The sequence below is a fragment of the Hippopotamus amphibius genome, chromosome 2 (genome assembly GCF_030028045.1).
Source record: "Hippopotamus amphibius kiboko isolate mHipAmp2 chromosome 2, mHipAmp2.hap2, whole genome shotgun sequence".
Taxonomy (NCBI): Eukaryota; Metazoa; Chordata; class Mammalia; order Artiodactyla; family Hippopotamidae; genus Hippopotamus; species Hippopotamus amphibius.
Genome location: NC_080187.1, coordinates 146,807,740 through 146,823,444, shown reverse-complemented (window position 1 = coordinate 146,823,444; position 15,705 = coordinate 146,807,740). Strand labels below are relative to the sequence as shown.

General features: G+C 45.8%; 1 protein-coding gene across 7 annotated transcripts in view; it reads right to left on the bottom strand.

The window, feature by feature from the left end:
* The window catches only part of KIF7 (kinesin family member 7), a 40,718-nt gene extending 36,989 nt beyond the window's left edge, over window positions 1-3,729 (bottom strand). For all 7 annotated transcript variants that reach the window (XM_057720084.1, XM_057720085.1, XM_057720086.1 and 4 more), the window contains exons 1-3: window positions 3,574-3,729; window positions 1,516-1,867; window positions 29-229 (exon numbers count right to left, since the gene is read on the bottom strand). In XM_057720084.1, coding sequence (XP_057576067.1) covers window positions 29-229; window positions 1,516-1,843 — 529 coding nt within the window. In that variant the 5' untranslated portion in view covers window positions 1,844-1,867; window positions 3,574-3,729. The remainder of the gene's footprint in view (window positions 1-28; window positions 230-1,515; window positions 1,868-3,573) is intronic.
* Between the last annotated feature and the right edge of the window lie 11,976 nt (window positions 3,730-15,705).

The following is a 15,705-nucleotide window of genomic DNA, read 5'->3' as shown; positions in this document are numbered from 1 at the left end:
GCCAGTAGAGGACCCAGGAGTTCCTCACCAACATTCCCTCGATCATCTTCCCGAAGTTGGATGTCACGGCTGGCGGTGCCCACCTCCAGCAGGTCTCGGAACTCCTCCTTGTACACTTCCAGGTAGGAGACGTGCACCAGACAATCAAGCAGGTCATTCTCATCAATCAGCTTGAAGGCCTCAGCCATGGCCCGTGGGATGATGCCCTGCTCGTCCTCATGAAGGGAGGCTGGGGAGACATCGCAGGGCCTCCTGCCATGGTGCCTTCAGCTGGACATGGCACCCACAAGGCCCTGAGGCCCCTGCCAGCAGCTGGAGGACGGGGCTCCAGTGTGGAGAAGGCAGCAGCAGAGGCCAGGATGGGCTGGGCAGCGTGAGCCAGGCCCATGCTCCAGGGTGATCAGGCAGAATTTCATAGTTGGAAGCAACCTTCAAGGTTCAACCAACCCCTTTCAATGATGTAATAAGCATCCCTTCCACTACATCCCTGCCAGACGGTCAAATACCCTTTGCTTGATTACTCCTGGGGACCCATTACCACAGTCTATGCTTAGTTATCTAAAAGACTCCCTAAATTTATCCTAAGGAAGTAATAAGAGGATGTTCAGAGGACACTCTTCCTCATAATTTAAAAAAATGCAAACATCCTAAGTGTCCATCCTAACATCCAATAGGGGACCCTGGTTAAATAAGTTACCTTATATTCACAATGGCATGCCAGAAGCAGCCATTAAAATTTTTGATTGAAGACTATTTAATGATATACAAAAATGTGCATGATATATTAAGAAAATAAAACAGGATACAAAAGAATGGGTACAATATAATAACATTTTTTAATACCATTTTTTTTAAAGTATAATAATTTTCACCCAGAAAAACTGACATGCTAACAGGGTGAGTGATTTCTGAAAGGAAATTATCAACTAAGTTTTATTTGGTGTATGTGTTTTTCTGTATTTTCCTAATTTTCCACAACGAACATGTACACTTTTAAAACCTAAGAGAAAGCAGTTCATGCTCCTTAAAAGGGGGCCGTTCCTTCAACTGGCCCAAAGCATCTCTTGCAAAACTCAGCTCCAGAGCCTCATGGCATCAGCCTGCTTCCCTGCTATGCAAGGGCCAAAGCATGTCTCTTTCAGGACAGTCTTCCTTCCAACCACTCCGACTAGAACATGGATTCCTGACCCCAGGCAGCCATCCTGACAACCTCCAGAGACAAGCCAACTTCCCATGCCCTTCCTCCCCGTGAGGTCCCCAGAACCAGACAGCATGGTCCCATCTCTATGAAGTTGAGACAGTCGCTCATCTCCAAGGACTCTTCCTTCCTCCCCTACTGAACCCACTGACACAGCTGGTCCCACTCTGGGCTGCAGATCTGTTTAGGAAACATGCCCTCCCTCCTCCAGCATCCTCATCTTCAACAGGGGATGGCAGCAAGAGGGCAGGGGCAGAAATTCAGGAGACACTGAGGCCCCTCAACAAGGGCAGGGGGCCTCATGCAGGGTCACTCACCCACACTGGCCTCCCCCATGGTGTACGTCTTCCCAGAGCCTGTCTGACCATACGCAAAGACGGTGGCATTGAAGCCTTCAAAGAAAGCCTCGAGGAGGGGCTGCACGCAGGCCTGGTACACAGCCTCCTGCCCGGCGTCCTCGTCCAGCACTGCGTGGAAGCCAAAGTGGCGGTCCCGGCCCAAGGTGACTTGGCCATGCCCCGGCTCCACCCTCAGGCAGCTTTGGTGCCCGTGCAGCAGCTCCTTAGGCAGCAGCGGGCGGACTCGAAGGGCCACCCTCACTGGGGCCTCCTCGGCCCCTGGCAGCCTCTGGGCCTCCAGCCCCATGTTGAGGGAGGGCTGCTCCCAGCCCTGTGGAGAGAGGAAGAGACCCCTGCCATCAGCACCTGGACTCACCTTACAAGTGACCTGGAGCCAGATCCTGCAGCGCCTGACCTTGGAGGGATTAAAAGGGAGAGTGATCAAAATTCAGAACATCCTCTGTGCCCCAACCTGATGCCCAGATGCTGCAAGGGCCACGATCAAATCCAACAGGCCCTAACTCCTCCATTTGACGTCCAAGGGCTTCTGTGTTCCAGGTGCATCCTTCCCCTGAGACCCCATCTCCTAGAAGGAAGACACACAGACACACACACACAAGCAGCACTACACCAGGATCTCTTTTCCCTAACACCCACTGGGTTTCCCATAGTCTCTACATTTTTCACTTCACATCCCCTGCTCCACCTTCTTAAAAGGAGTCAGCAGATCCTTTGAGACCAAGCCCCCACCATCAAATACTGCCAATCCCATCTCCTAAATATCAAGTACTCCTGTTTCTCTCCATCCTGTTACCAAAGCCCTGATTCTGCCCACCGACATCTTGACAGAATGACATTTACCAGCCTCAGCCTCAACCTCCCAGCACCTTCCTATGAGGCAACCAGGGACATCTTTCAGAAATGCAAATATGGTCACGACACTCTCCTGTTTAAACTCCAAAAGAGGCTCCCTAATGCTCTTGAGATTCAAAACCTTAACAAGAAAAAAAGCTTTTAATGGGCCCTGCCTACCTTAACTACTTACCCCTTACACCCCACCTTTCCCCGCCTGCAGCACACTCAGTTTCACCCAAGACTCCTCACCCCTCCAGGCTTAGGCTGGTCCCACCTTCAGGGAGCCAGGGAGAGGCCTCTGCTCTGTGCCCCCACACTACACTCACACACACACACACACACTACCCATGGTCCTCCCATCAGCCACTGACCACTCCCTTTCCTCCCAAGAGCCAGATGACCCGTCACAAACTGGGAGCTGGGAGGCAGGGACCCTCCTGTCCCCTTCCTGTGGCATCTCCAGCACCCAGCACAAGGTCCGATGATTAGTAGCTACCCAATAGTGATGAACAATCTTCATCCAAGGATCTTTCCCCTTCCCTTCCTCCCTTATCACCACTCCTCACCCCCACCCCCAGGTCGCAGCACTTTATTTTTCAGTACTTAACTTCTCTCAGCACCTGTAACGGTTCATTCAGTCATCAGTCCCTGCTGAGTGCCCGGCCCTAGGGCTACAGTGGTAACTGCCACGCAATACTGTGGGCGCCTTCGCGCACCCCTCAGCCAGAGCTTTTCCAGCCCTGGCTCGGGGCACAGTGCTCCTCGCACCGAAGGCGTGCGGACAACACCGGGGCGGTCGGGCGCCCGGGGTAGGGGATCCGGAGTCGCAGGAGCCGGGCACCAGATAGGAGCTCCCGGAAAGTTTGGATTAGTGATTACAAATGTGAACCCGACTCTCGCAGCGTGCGCGCGCGCTCCTTCCAGCCAGGCCCAGGATGCCGGCCTCAGGCCCCTGACTTTGGAAAGGGGAGGCCCCCGCCTGCCCAGAGAGGGGCCTCCAGGAGGCTGGTAAGCAAGGTTGGGGCGGGGGGAGGGGGAGGTCCTTGTGCTCGGTCAGGGCTCCGCAGTCGTGCCGACGCCCAGTGCCACCCGGCCCAGGCCTGCGCAGGGAGGGGGCGAGCGCGCGCCTCCTCCCTCCCAACCCGGTCCCCGACCTCCACCCCGTCCCCGGCCCACACCTACCTGCTAGGGGGTAAGCGTAGTCCCCCCGCGGGGCAGCCAGGCTCTGAGCCCCAGCGCGGCGCGCTCGGATGCCGTCACCGGGACCCCCGCCCACCAAAATATCCCGCCCCTCACCCGCAACTCCGCCTGCCTGGGAGCTCGGGGGCGGAGGCGCGGGCTGCTCGGCGCCGCGGAGTCTGTCCGCAGACGGGGCGGGGTGGGGACAGGAGGGGCGGGGGGTTGGGCGTGGCCTGGGCTGAGCAGCCCGGCCGCTCGCCCCCGGACCCCCAGCACCGCCCCGAGTCGCGAGCGCTACACGCCGAATTCTGGGGACACAGCAACCAACAAGGCTGCCCGGATTCTCCGAACTGGAAAAGCCCACCAGCTCACGGAGCCAGGCACCTAAGTTTTATAATGCACGTTGTAACACGTGAGGGAATGAAAACTAACTAGGAGACGTTTTCGTTCCGCGAGGGGAGGGTGGATTTTCTAACCCTGAGACTCCGCTTAACAGTGGCCTAAAGATTGGTTTGTTCTTTCGTTTGTTCATTCAGGCGCAGATCTTCCCTCTTTCTCGCCATCGCTACCCTTCTATCGCAGTACTCGCCGCGTCAAAGCTCAGCAAAGCTCTCCCTTCCGAGAACCCAAGAAGCCTCCAACCTCTTTTTCATCTGATCTCACTATCCCTTCTAAAGCGGAGAAGGATACATCCCCCATGAGATATTCGGGGTTGGGATGGGGGCCCACTCCCGCGATGTGGCGGAGGCCCTGTCTGCACCCTGGGCACTCACACCGGGAAGAGTCATCACTGTGCTCCTTCTCTGCCCCAGACCCGGGGTGACCTAGGGGGTGGATGGATGAAACCACGAGGGAGCTGCTCTTCAGGCTTTCTAGCATGCTGGGCAGAGAGCAGGATGGCCTCTGCTCCCTGGGGGGCAGCCTCACCCCAGGGCAGGCCCTGACAAAGCCTGGCCCCACAGTTCTGGCTGTAAGCCCCCAGTTTGGAATGAGCATGGGATCCACTGGCCCACTGGTGGACTACACTGCCACCCAGCCTTGGGTTCCTGGATGCACAACTGCCCCTAGAAGAGGCCATTGGGAGGAGAGGGCTGCTGTAGAGTTCCTAGCCAACCTCTCCAGTTGGGGAGGCACTTCTGTGGGTGAACAGCCAGTAGAAATCCTGCAGAGGTATTCATCCTGCATCGCAGACTGCCCCAGAACATCCCTTCCAGCATGCCCACCACCCCCCATCCTCCCCATCACTCAAGCCATCTTTGACCCCTCTCTTCTATCTACCACCAAGCCCTGACTCCCCCTCCTCAGTAGCTTCCAATCCAGGCAAGTCTCTTCGTCCTCCACAACCTTGCTCCCCAAGCCACCACTATCCCTTGCCTGCTAGGGCCACTGCAAAGCCTCTTCACTGGTCCCCCTTCTGCCACAGTAGTACATGCCAGGTTTTTTTTTTTTTGGCACACAGGCTTAGTTGCTCCGCGGCATGTGGGATCTTCCTGGAGCTGGGATCGAACCCGTGACCTCTGCATTGGCAGGCGGATTCTTAACCACTGCGCCACCTAGGAAGCCCAGTACATGCCAGTTTTAAAAAACTATTTTTAAAAAGCACAAAAGTGGAGACTTCCCTGGTGGTCCAGCGGGTAAGACTTCATGCTCCCAGTGCAGGGGGCCCAGGTTCGATCCCTGGTCAGGGAACTAGAGCCCATATGCATGCTGCAACTAAGAGTCCACATGCCACAACTAAAAGATCCTGTGTGTCGCAACTAAGACCTGGCACAGCCTAAACAAATAAATAAATATTAAAAAAAAAAAAAGGCACAAAAGTACAGAAGGAGAGAGGTAAACACAGTAATGTCTTGGAGGGTATCCTTCCAACAATTAGTCTCCATGTGTCTTAGTCCATCCAGGCTATAACAAAGTATCACAGACTGGGTGGCTTATAAACAACAAACACTCATATGTATATATATATATATACACACACACACATATATATATATAATATATACAAGTGTATTATACATATTATAACTTATCTTACTAAACTGTAAGGTCCTTGAAAGGGGTGTGCCTTATTTATCTCCAAGTCTCTCTCCCTTGTCCCAAGAACTGGCATAGTCACTCCATAAAGGTTTTTGGTCAAAGTTATTGAAGAAAGGAAGGAAAAACTGTCTTTATGTTAACAGAAACATGGGTGTGGAACAATGTGGCTCATGCTTTCATTTTGTAGGCACAAACTACAGAGTGGTGTGTATGTCAAGTCTCCAAACTGGATACCACACAATCCTGTCCTTAGTTCAGAGTCCCTTCTCCACTCATCCCTGTTCTCACTCTCAGCCCTAAGCCACCCCTCCCCCTCCAAAACCAGCAGAAACTTGCATCTCCCTACATCCAAAAAAAAATGCTCCCTCAGTTTTAAGATTCACATTTTCTCACATTTTAACATTTCTGAAATTGAGTTGCATCTTGTAGTCATTTCCAAGGGATACTTGGCACCAGGAGGAGCAATATAGGAATGTCCACGTGCTGCCTTAAAGAGATGGTGTGACCTCTGTGACCTCTAATGCATTGGGAGCATCATTCATGGTTGAATTTTAATGAAAATCTAGAAACATATTTGCCACTTAACATGTCATTAGAAAAATCAAACTCTGAGGTAGTAAAGAAAATTTGCCATACGTACAGAAGATTGCCTGTCACAGACAAGCATTATAATTCAACTCCGTAGAAACTGCCAAGTCTCTTAGGATAGATCTGTATTAGGAAATCCTCAGTCTCAAGGAGCAGAAACCACAACTTGAAGTGGCTTGAACAATAGGCCATTTGTAATCTCGGTGAACAGAGAGACCAGAGGGAGGAGGGCTCTGGGACAGTCAGTGACAAGGGACCTGGCTTTTCCATTTCCCCCTCTGCCATCACCATCAATCATAAAACATCCAGAGGAGGAAAAGAGCATTGTGTCATGCAGCACTCTCTTTGGATCAAGGGAACTTTTCTAGGAGCCCTACCATCAGCTCTCCCTCACATCTCTTGTACCACATGGCTGAGGCCTGTCCATCCCTAAAGTAATCACTGGCAAGGAGGCAGAATTACTACAGTTGGCTTGGAATATACACGAGATGAATATGCATGGATATTGGTAAGTGTGATGATTAATTTTATGTGTCAACTTGACTGAGCTGTGGAGTGTCCAGATATTCAGTCAAACATTATTCTGAATGTTTCTGTGAGGGTGTTTTTAGAAGAGATTAACATATAGATTTGAGTAGAGCAGACTGCCCTCCCTAACGTGGGTGACCCTCATCCAATCAGTTGGAGGCCTGAAAAGAACAGAAAGGCTGACCCTGCTCCAAATAAGAGAGAGTTTTTCTGTCTGTCTTTTAACTGAGACTTTGGCTTTTTTCCTGCCTTCAGATTCAAACTGAAATATCGTCTCTTCCTGGGTCTTGAGTCTGCCAGTCTTTGGACTGGAACTACACCATTGGCTCTCCTTGTTCTCCGGCCTCCAAGCTTGAAGTAGGAGACTTCCCTGGTGGCTCAATGGTTGAGAATCTGCCCTCCAATGCGGGGTTCGATCCCCAATCCAGGAAGATCCCACATGCTGCAGAGCAACTAAGCCTGTGCACCACAACTACTGAGCCTGTGCTCTAAAGCCTGTGAGCCACAACTACTGAGCTCATGTGCCACAGCTACAGAAGGCTGCAAGCCTAGAGCCTGTGCTCTGCAACAAGAGAAGCCACGGCACTGAGAAGCCCCCACACCAAAACGAAGAGTAGCCCCTGCTCATCACAACTAGAGAAAGCCCATGTGCAGCAACGAAGACCCAAAGCAGCCAAAAAAACAAAAAATAAATTTAAAAGAATTTTAAAAAAAAGAAAAAAAAGCTTGAACCGGAAGTAAACCATTGGCTCTCCTGTGTCTCCACGCTTGATGACTCAGCCTGTAGCTCTTGGGACTTGCCAGCCTCCATAATATTGTGAGCTAATTCCTTGTAATGAATCCCCTCTATATATACATATATATAGTTATATATACAGTTGACCTTTGAACAACACAGGTTTGAATGGTGCAGGTCAGCTTATACTCAGATATTTTTCAGTAAATACGCTATCTTACTACAAAATTCCTAGTTGGTTAATCCACAGATGGAGAACTGCAGATACAGAGGGCTGGCTGTAAAGTTATACTCGGATTTTTTTCTTTCTTTCCTTCTTTCCTTCTTTCCTTCTTTCCTTCTTTCCTTCTTTCCTTCTTTCCTTCTTTCCTTCTTTCTTTCTTTCTCTCTCTCTCTCTCTCTCTCTCTCTCTCTCTCTCTCCCTCCCTCCCTCCCTTCCTTCCATCCTTCCTTTCTTTCTTTTTGCCACTTGGCTAAGCAGGGATTGAACTCGGGCCATGGCAGTGAACGTACCAAATCCTAACCACTAGGCCACCAGAGAACTCCCTCAGATTTTCAACTATGCAGAGAGTTGGCATCTCTAACCTACGCAGTGTCCAAGGGTCAACTGTATATATATTTCCTACTGGTATAAATTTATGCACTTCTTGGTTCTGTTTGCCTGTAGAACCCCAATACAGGAAGTCATACATAATATTCACGATCACCTCCTAAAATTTTCAAAGCTGAGAGAGGCTGGTCAACTGATTCATGTATCCTGAAGGACCATCATTCAGGTACCAAATATCTATCTGTGAGAAGCTGCCAGAAGCTGTGACCCTTCCTACAATATGTAATTCAATTTGGGAGAAACCAAAAATTCACGCATGTGGGAAAAGTAGAAGAAACCCCAGTGTTCTCTAACATGCTATAGAACTACACTGTTGGTCTGAAATATTCTAAAGCAGTTGGGGTCCTCAGCTGGAACGATTCGGAGCAGCCTGTTACCATAATGGTCAGAAAGATTCATTTAGACTCAGTGTGAAAAAGGCTAAAACTAAGCTTGGATTTTTATGTGTGTAAATGTAACAGAAGGTGATCGTGATGGACGAAATCTCGGTATAATTATAATTACGATTTTATAGTACTTAAGTTTAGACAGAAGAAAATTTAAACTTTGTTACAGTAATTTAAAAATATTTTTATGATGTTAGAAGTCACTAGAACTATCAATGTGAATTGATGACCCCGGAAAGAAATGCCTTTTTTTCTAGCATTCACTAGGGGGTGTGCAATGCTTTTCTGTCTATCACCAATATTTGCATGGAACAATCAGATACACATACCCAGGGTCTAAATTGTGCTACCACCATTCCCCTTTACAAGTAGCTGATCCCATGGATTAAGTCAAGAACAGGAATAATTTTTTTGTGGTCAGAAAACTTAGATGCTTTTAGAATGTCTGTTGTCGGCTTAAAGGACGGCCCCAACTTAAAGGGGCCAAAGTGTGACAATTTAAGCATCAAAAGAGCAAAGAATAATTATAGTTAATTGAAACAAGCTGAGTCTGTAAATTTTCCTTTTGTGGAATTTGACAAGCTGCTTTATTATTTGTATGGAAAAGCAAAGAGCCAGAAGTTATAAAGACCCTCCTACAGAAGGGCAATGTGGGAGGCTTGCCCAACCAGATATTAAAACAGATTTTAAATGATTGTAAGTCAGACAAGGTGCTAATGCCACAGGAATAGACAAATAGAACACATTTGGAAACTTGATCTATGACAGAACTGAGAGTGGGGGGAAGCCAGACTATTCCATACATGAGGCAGAACCTGGTCCCTCTGTTCTACCTAGATGCAAGAAAGCATCATTCAGGCATCAGACATCAACAGGTCAGAAGCTTCCATCTGACTTCCATGAAAAATTCTTCACCTTCCCACAGTATACAATTCAATTAAGGAGAAACTAAAATTTCAAGAAATTAGGAAAAGTATAGGATAATCAGTTATCCATATGGAACAAAAAATCAGATTCCTACTTAAACCATACATAAAAATTAATTCAATGTAAAAAGCAAAACTATGAAAATATCTGAAGAAAATATAGGGGAATATCTTCATGAGTTCATGGTAGGGAGAGCTCTAAAAACAATGCAAAATTACAAAACATAAAGGAAAAGAATTATAATTTTGACTAAATTAAAATTAAGAACTTTTGTTCATTGAAAGAAACCATAAAGAGAATGAAAAGACAAGCCACACAAAACACTACAGACTGGGTGGCTTATAAACAACAGAAATTTCTTACAGTCTGGAGGCTGGGAAGTTCAAGATCAAGGCAACAGCATTGTCATGTTCTGGTGAAGGCCCTCTTCTGGGTTCATAGCCCACGCCTTCTCACTGTGTCCTCACACCTGGTGGAAGAGACAAGGCAGGGATCTCTCTGGAGCCTTTTTCATATTGGCACTAATTCGTGAGGCCTCTGCTCTCCTATAGGCCCCATCTCCTAATGCCATTATTTTGGGGGGATAGGATTTCAACATATAAAAAAATGGGGAGGATAGAAATAATCAGACCATAGCAATATTTGCATAATAAAAATCTCTATTGAACATGAGTGATTTTTTTAAACTTTTTGTTTATTTTTTACAATAAACTGCATATATTTAGAGTGTACAATTTGGTATCCCAGTCTCCCAATTCGTTCCCCCCCCAATCCTCTCCGCTTTCCCCTTTGGTGTCCATATGTTTGTTCTCTACATCTGTGTCTCTATTTCTGCCTTGCAAACTGGTTGATCTGTACCATTTTTCTATAGTCCACATATATGTGTTAATATACAATATTTGTTTTTCTCTTTCTGACTCACTTCACTCTGTATGATTCTTTTTTAAAATTAATTAACTAAGCGGCTGCATTGGGTCTTTGTTGCTGCACACGGGTTTTCTCCAGCTGCGGTGAGTGGAGGGCTCTAGAGTGCAGGCTCAATAACTGTGGCCCACGGGCTTAGTTGCTCCGTGACATGTGGGATCTTCCTGGAGCAGGAATCAAACCCATGTCCCTGCATTGGCAGGCAGATTCTTAACCACTGCGCCACCAGAGAAGTCCCCCAAATGTGTGATTCTTAAGAACTTGATTTTGAGAGGAAAAAAGCAGGTCTCAGAAGAATACATATAATTCCACTTAAAGTTAAAAGCATGTGAAACTAAATAACATTGGGATGGGGTATACATTTAGGAAATAAAGCTGTAAAGAAAAGCAAGGGAATAGTAAACACAAAATTCAGAATTGTGGTTATGAGGGACAGGGCCAGGGTGGACGTCTTACCTGTTCTGCTCATGTTCCAGCTCTTAAGTGGAGTGGTGGGTAGAAGAAGGGTCCTATAGCATGCTGCAGGAGGAGACCTTGCTGAGCCTGCATAAGCTCAGTTCTCTCTCTGCAAACAGAGGAAACCCTGGATGCCTGCAACCTCTAGTTAGATGCCAGTAGGACATGCAGAGGTTTCCACTAACTTGGGGTTTATAGAAATGTTTAAAAGAATTTGGCTTTTTAATTTGTAATCAACATTTAAATATGTAAAATAATTTGATTAATGAATTTTATGTTTGATTAAGAAGTACTTAAATGTTTAGGAAAACTATGCTTAATACAATGAGCATTAAAACCCAAATTGTAGAGGTATCTCTCTCCAGGCACAGAAATCCTTCATATATTAAGATCCTAGATAAGTATAGAAGAAAAGAGTGGTAAATAATTGCATGGATAAACGTATGTCTGTAATGGTTCTTTTTCCATCTCCAAAAGCTGTGACTGAGTTGGAGGTGCATTTTTTGAGCTGGAATAGAAGAGAGGGGGCAGTGTATTTTTCTGGAGAGGGACCCTGGCATCCCAGTGTGAAGGGGGATTCTTCCTGAGGTCCAGAGCTACCAAAGATGAGTGTGGATGGACCCTCACATCCACATGAGCAAGAAGACTGGCCAAAGTGATGTCTCTCAGAACAAAGTCCCACACCCAGCCTAGAGCCAACGAAGTAAATTTCTGCCATTTCGAAGAGATGCTCTGCTCTCATTTCTCACCAAAAAGTATTCAGAAATACTGAGGGCCAGGCACAGAGCACTTGGCTATCAATTTAATGATAAAAAAGAGAATCTTATGACAAACTGTTTGCTTCCTGGGCTGTCCTGTACTGGTTCCCAGCCCCCTGGCTGAGGTCCAGGACAGGGTGAGGGGTCTGGGTCTGGCCCATGGGTGTGTTGACTTCTACAGCTCTCCTGGGTTGCTCCTCCTGGCAGGAGGAGCCACAGGACTCTGGAGGAGTAGACAGTCAGGAGTGTGGTTTCCGGAGCTCCAGGAAGAAAGCGGCATGGGCAGGTGAGGCCCAGGATAGCTGGGTGTTTCTCTCTACAAAACCAGGCCTGAGGACTTCCTAGGTGGTGCAGTGGTTAAGAATCTGCCTGCCAATGCAGAGGACCCGGGTTTGATCCCTGCTTCAGGAAGATCCCACATGCTGTGAAGCAACTAAGCCTGTGTGGTACAACTACTAAGCCTGTGCTTTAGAGCCTGTGAGCCACAACTACTGAGCCCATGTGCTGCAACTACTGAAGCCCACGCGCCTAGAGCCCATGCTCTGCAACAAGAGAGGCCATGGCAATGAGGAGCCCACGCACCACAGCGAAGAGTAGCCCCCACTCACTGCAACTAGACTAAACCTGTGTGCAGCAACGAAGACCCAACACAGCAATAAATCAATACATTAATTAATTTAAAAAAAAAAAAAACAGGCCTGAGGCCAGTTCTCCAGCAGCTGCCCACAGGAGCCCTGCCAAGGCTAGACTGGGCTCTGTCTTCTTCACCATGTCATATCAGCTTCTGAGGGCCCCTCTGGCCAGATCCACACCCCCTCCCCAGGAAACTGCTGAGTGTGGTGTGGATTGTGAGGGTGGGGTGAGGGACCCAAAGCTGGTTCAAGGTCCTGACCACGTCCACATGTGTATGTCCATCAACACTCCCCTCTCCCCATTCTGGGCATCCTCAGATTCCAAAACCATAGATCAAGGCCATCGACTCATTACACCAAAGACGTACCAGGGCCCAGAGTCAGTTTCAGGGAACTGGACTCAGGTGTGCAACAGAGTGGGGGCCAAGAGGGCGCTCATGGATCTGAGGGGGACCTATAGGGGGTGAGTGTGTATATATAGATATCTAAAAGGTCTGTGGAAGTGTCAGAATTTTCTGTGCAGGTACAGATGACAATAACAAGAAAAATCGAGTTTGGTTCGGAAGGCTACTTGGCATTACCTATCAATATTTAAAATGAATGTACTCTTTCACTCAACATGTCATGATTCCAAGTTATAAATTTACCCTATAAATATATGCACATATCTACATGAAACATTTGTATAAAGACATTTATTGTAGCACTGTTTGCGGGAGCAAAAAATTGAAAACAACCTAAAAGTCCACGATTAAGGAACTAGTTTAATCAAATATAGCACATCTATATTATGAAGCACTTACTATGTGGCTGTTAAAAAGAGCAAGGAGGATTTATGATACTGATACAAAACGATTTCTAAGATGCTGAGTGAAAAAAGCAGTGAGTATAATGTCCCACAGCTTGTGTAAACAGAGTGGTGAGAATATACATGGGTGCTTGCCCACTCACAGTCCATAATCGGAAGGATACACAAGAGACTGGCACCATGACTGCTTTGGGGAAGGGGAACCAGGGAACTCAGGGAGGAAGGCACACACCTTTTGCAATACTTGAATTTTTAAATTATATGTATGCATTTCCAAATGTACCAAATATTAACATTTTCAAAAATAGGGCTTTGGAACTAGGAATGAAGTGTGGCTATAGAGTCCATATATGTGGTCTATATAATGAACCGTCACTATTGTCCTCCAGTAGTGGGGGCGCCAGCATTCAAAAGGTGACTGGAAGGTGGAAAGCAGTAAGGGTGCAAATGCAAATGTAGCTGTGAACAAGAAGGTGGCGTTACAGAGCACAGGCCAGGACTCAGCCTGTGAAGAAAGTGACTTTTTGTTTAACATGGAACCTTTTTTTTTATTGGAGTATAATTGCTTTACAATGTTGTGTTAGTGTCTGCTGTACAATGAAGTGAATCAGCTATATGTATACATATATCCCCTCCCTCTTGGACCTCCCCCCCGCCCCCACCCCCACGTAGGCTGTCACAGAGCACCAAGCTGAGCTTCCTGTGCTTTATAGCGTGTTGCTGCTAGCTATCTATTCTACACACGGTAGTGCATATATGTCAATCCCAATCTCCTAATTCGTCCCACCCTCCCCTTCCCCACAGTGTCCACATGTCCATTCTCTACGTCTGTGTCTCTATTCCTGCCCTGCAAATAGGTTCATCTGTACCATTTTTCTAGATTCCATGTATATGTGTTAATATACGATATTTGTTTTTCTCTTTCTGACTTATTTCACTCTGTATGACAGACTCTAGGTCCATCCACATCTCTACAAATGACCCAATTTTGTTCCTTTTTATGACTAATATACCATTGTATATATGTACCACATCTTCTTTATCCATTCCTCTGTCAATGGACATTTAGGTTGTTTTCATGTCCTGGCTATTGTAAATAGCACTGCAATGAACATTGGGGTACTTTTTGAACTATGGTTTTCTCTGGGTATATGCCCAATAGTGGCATTGCTGGGTCATATGGTAGTTCTATTTTTAGTTTTTTGTTCTCCATAGTGGCTGTATCAATTTACATTCCCACCAACAGAGCAAAACGGTTCCCTTTTCTCCATATCCTCTCCAGCATTTATTGTTTGTAGATTTTTTGATGATGGACATTCTAACCAGTGTAAGGTGATACCTCACTGTAGTTTTGATTTGCATTTCTCTAATAATTAGTGATGTTGAGCATCTTTTCATGTGCTTCTTGGTCATCTGTATATCTTCTTTGGTGAAATGTCTATTTAGGTCTTCTGCTCATTTTTTAATTGGGTTGTCTGTGTTTTTGATATTGAGCTCCATGAGCTGTTTGTATATTTTGGAGATTAATCCTTTGTCCGCTGCTTCATTTGCAAATATTTTCTCCCATTCTGAGGGTTGTCTTTTCATCTTGTTTATGGTTTCCTTTGCTGTGCAAAAGCTTTTACGTTTAATTAGTTCCAATTTGTTTATTTTTGTTTTTATTTTCATTACTCTAGGAGGTGGGTCAAAAAAGATCTTGCTGTGGATTATGTCAAAGAGTGTTTTCCCTATGATTTCCTCTAAGAGTTTTATAGTGTCCAGTCTTATATTTAGGTCTTTAATCCATTTTGTGTTCATTTTTGTGTATGGTGTTAGATAGTGTTCTAAACAATCTAAACTTATACCTAAAGCAACTAGAGAAAGAAGAACAAAGAAAACCCAAAGTCAATAGAAGGAAAGAAATCATAAAGATCAGAGCAGAAATAAATGAAATAGAAACAAACAAAAAACAATAGCAAAGATCAATAAAACTAAAAGTTGGCTCTTTGAAAAGATAAACAAAACTGATAACCTTTAGCCAGACTCATCAAGAAAAAAAAGGAGAGGACACAAATCAATAAAATTAGAAATGAAAAAGGAGAAATCACAACTAACACCACAGAAATACAAAGGATTATAAGAGACTACAATAAACAACTCTATGCCAAGAAAATGGACAACCTAGAAGAAATGGACAAATTCTTGGAAAGGTACAATTTTCCAAGACTGAACCAGGAAGAACTAGAAAATACAAACAGACCTACCACAAGTAACGAAATTGAAACTCTAATTTAAAAATTCTTTCAAGAAACAAAAGTCCAGAACCAAGTGCCTTCACAGATGAATTCTATCAAACATTTAGAGAAGAGCTAACACCTATCCTTCTCAAACTCTTTCAAAAAATTGCAGAGGGGGGAACACTCCCAAGTTCGTTCTATGAGGCCACCATCACCTTGATACCAAAACCAGACAAAGATATCACAAAAAAAGAAAATTACAGACCAATATCACTGATGAATTTAGATGCAAAAATTCTCAACAAAGCACTAGCAAACAGAATCCACCAACACATTGAAAGGATCATACAACATGATCAAGTGGGATTTATCCCAGGAATGCAAGGATTCTTCAATATATACAAATCAATAAATGTGATATACCATATTAACAAATTGAAAAATAAAAACCATATGATCATCTCAATAGATGCAGAAAAAGCTTTTTGACAAAATTCAACACCCATTTATGATAGAAACTCTCCAGAAA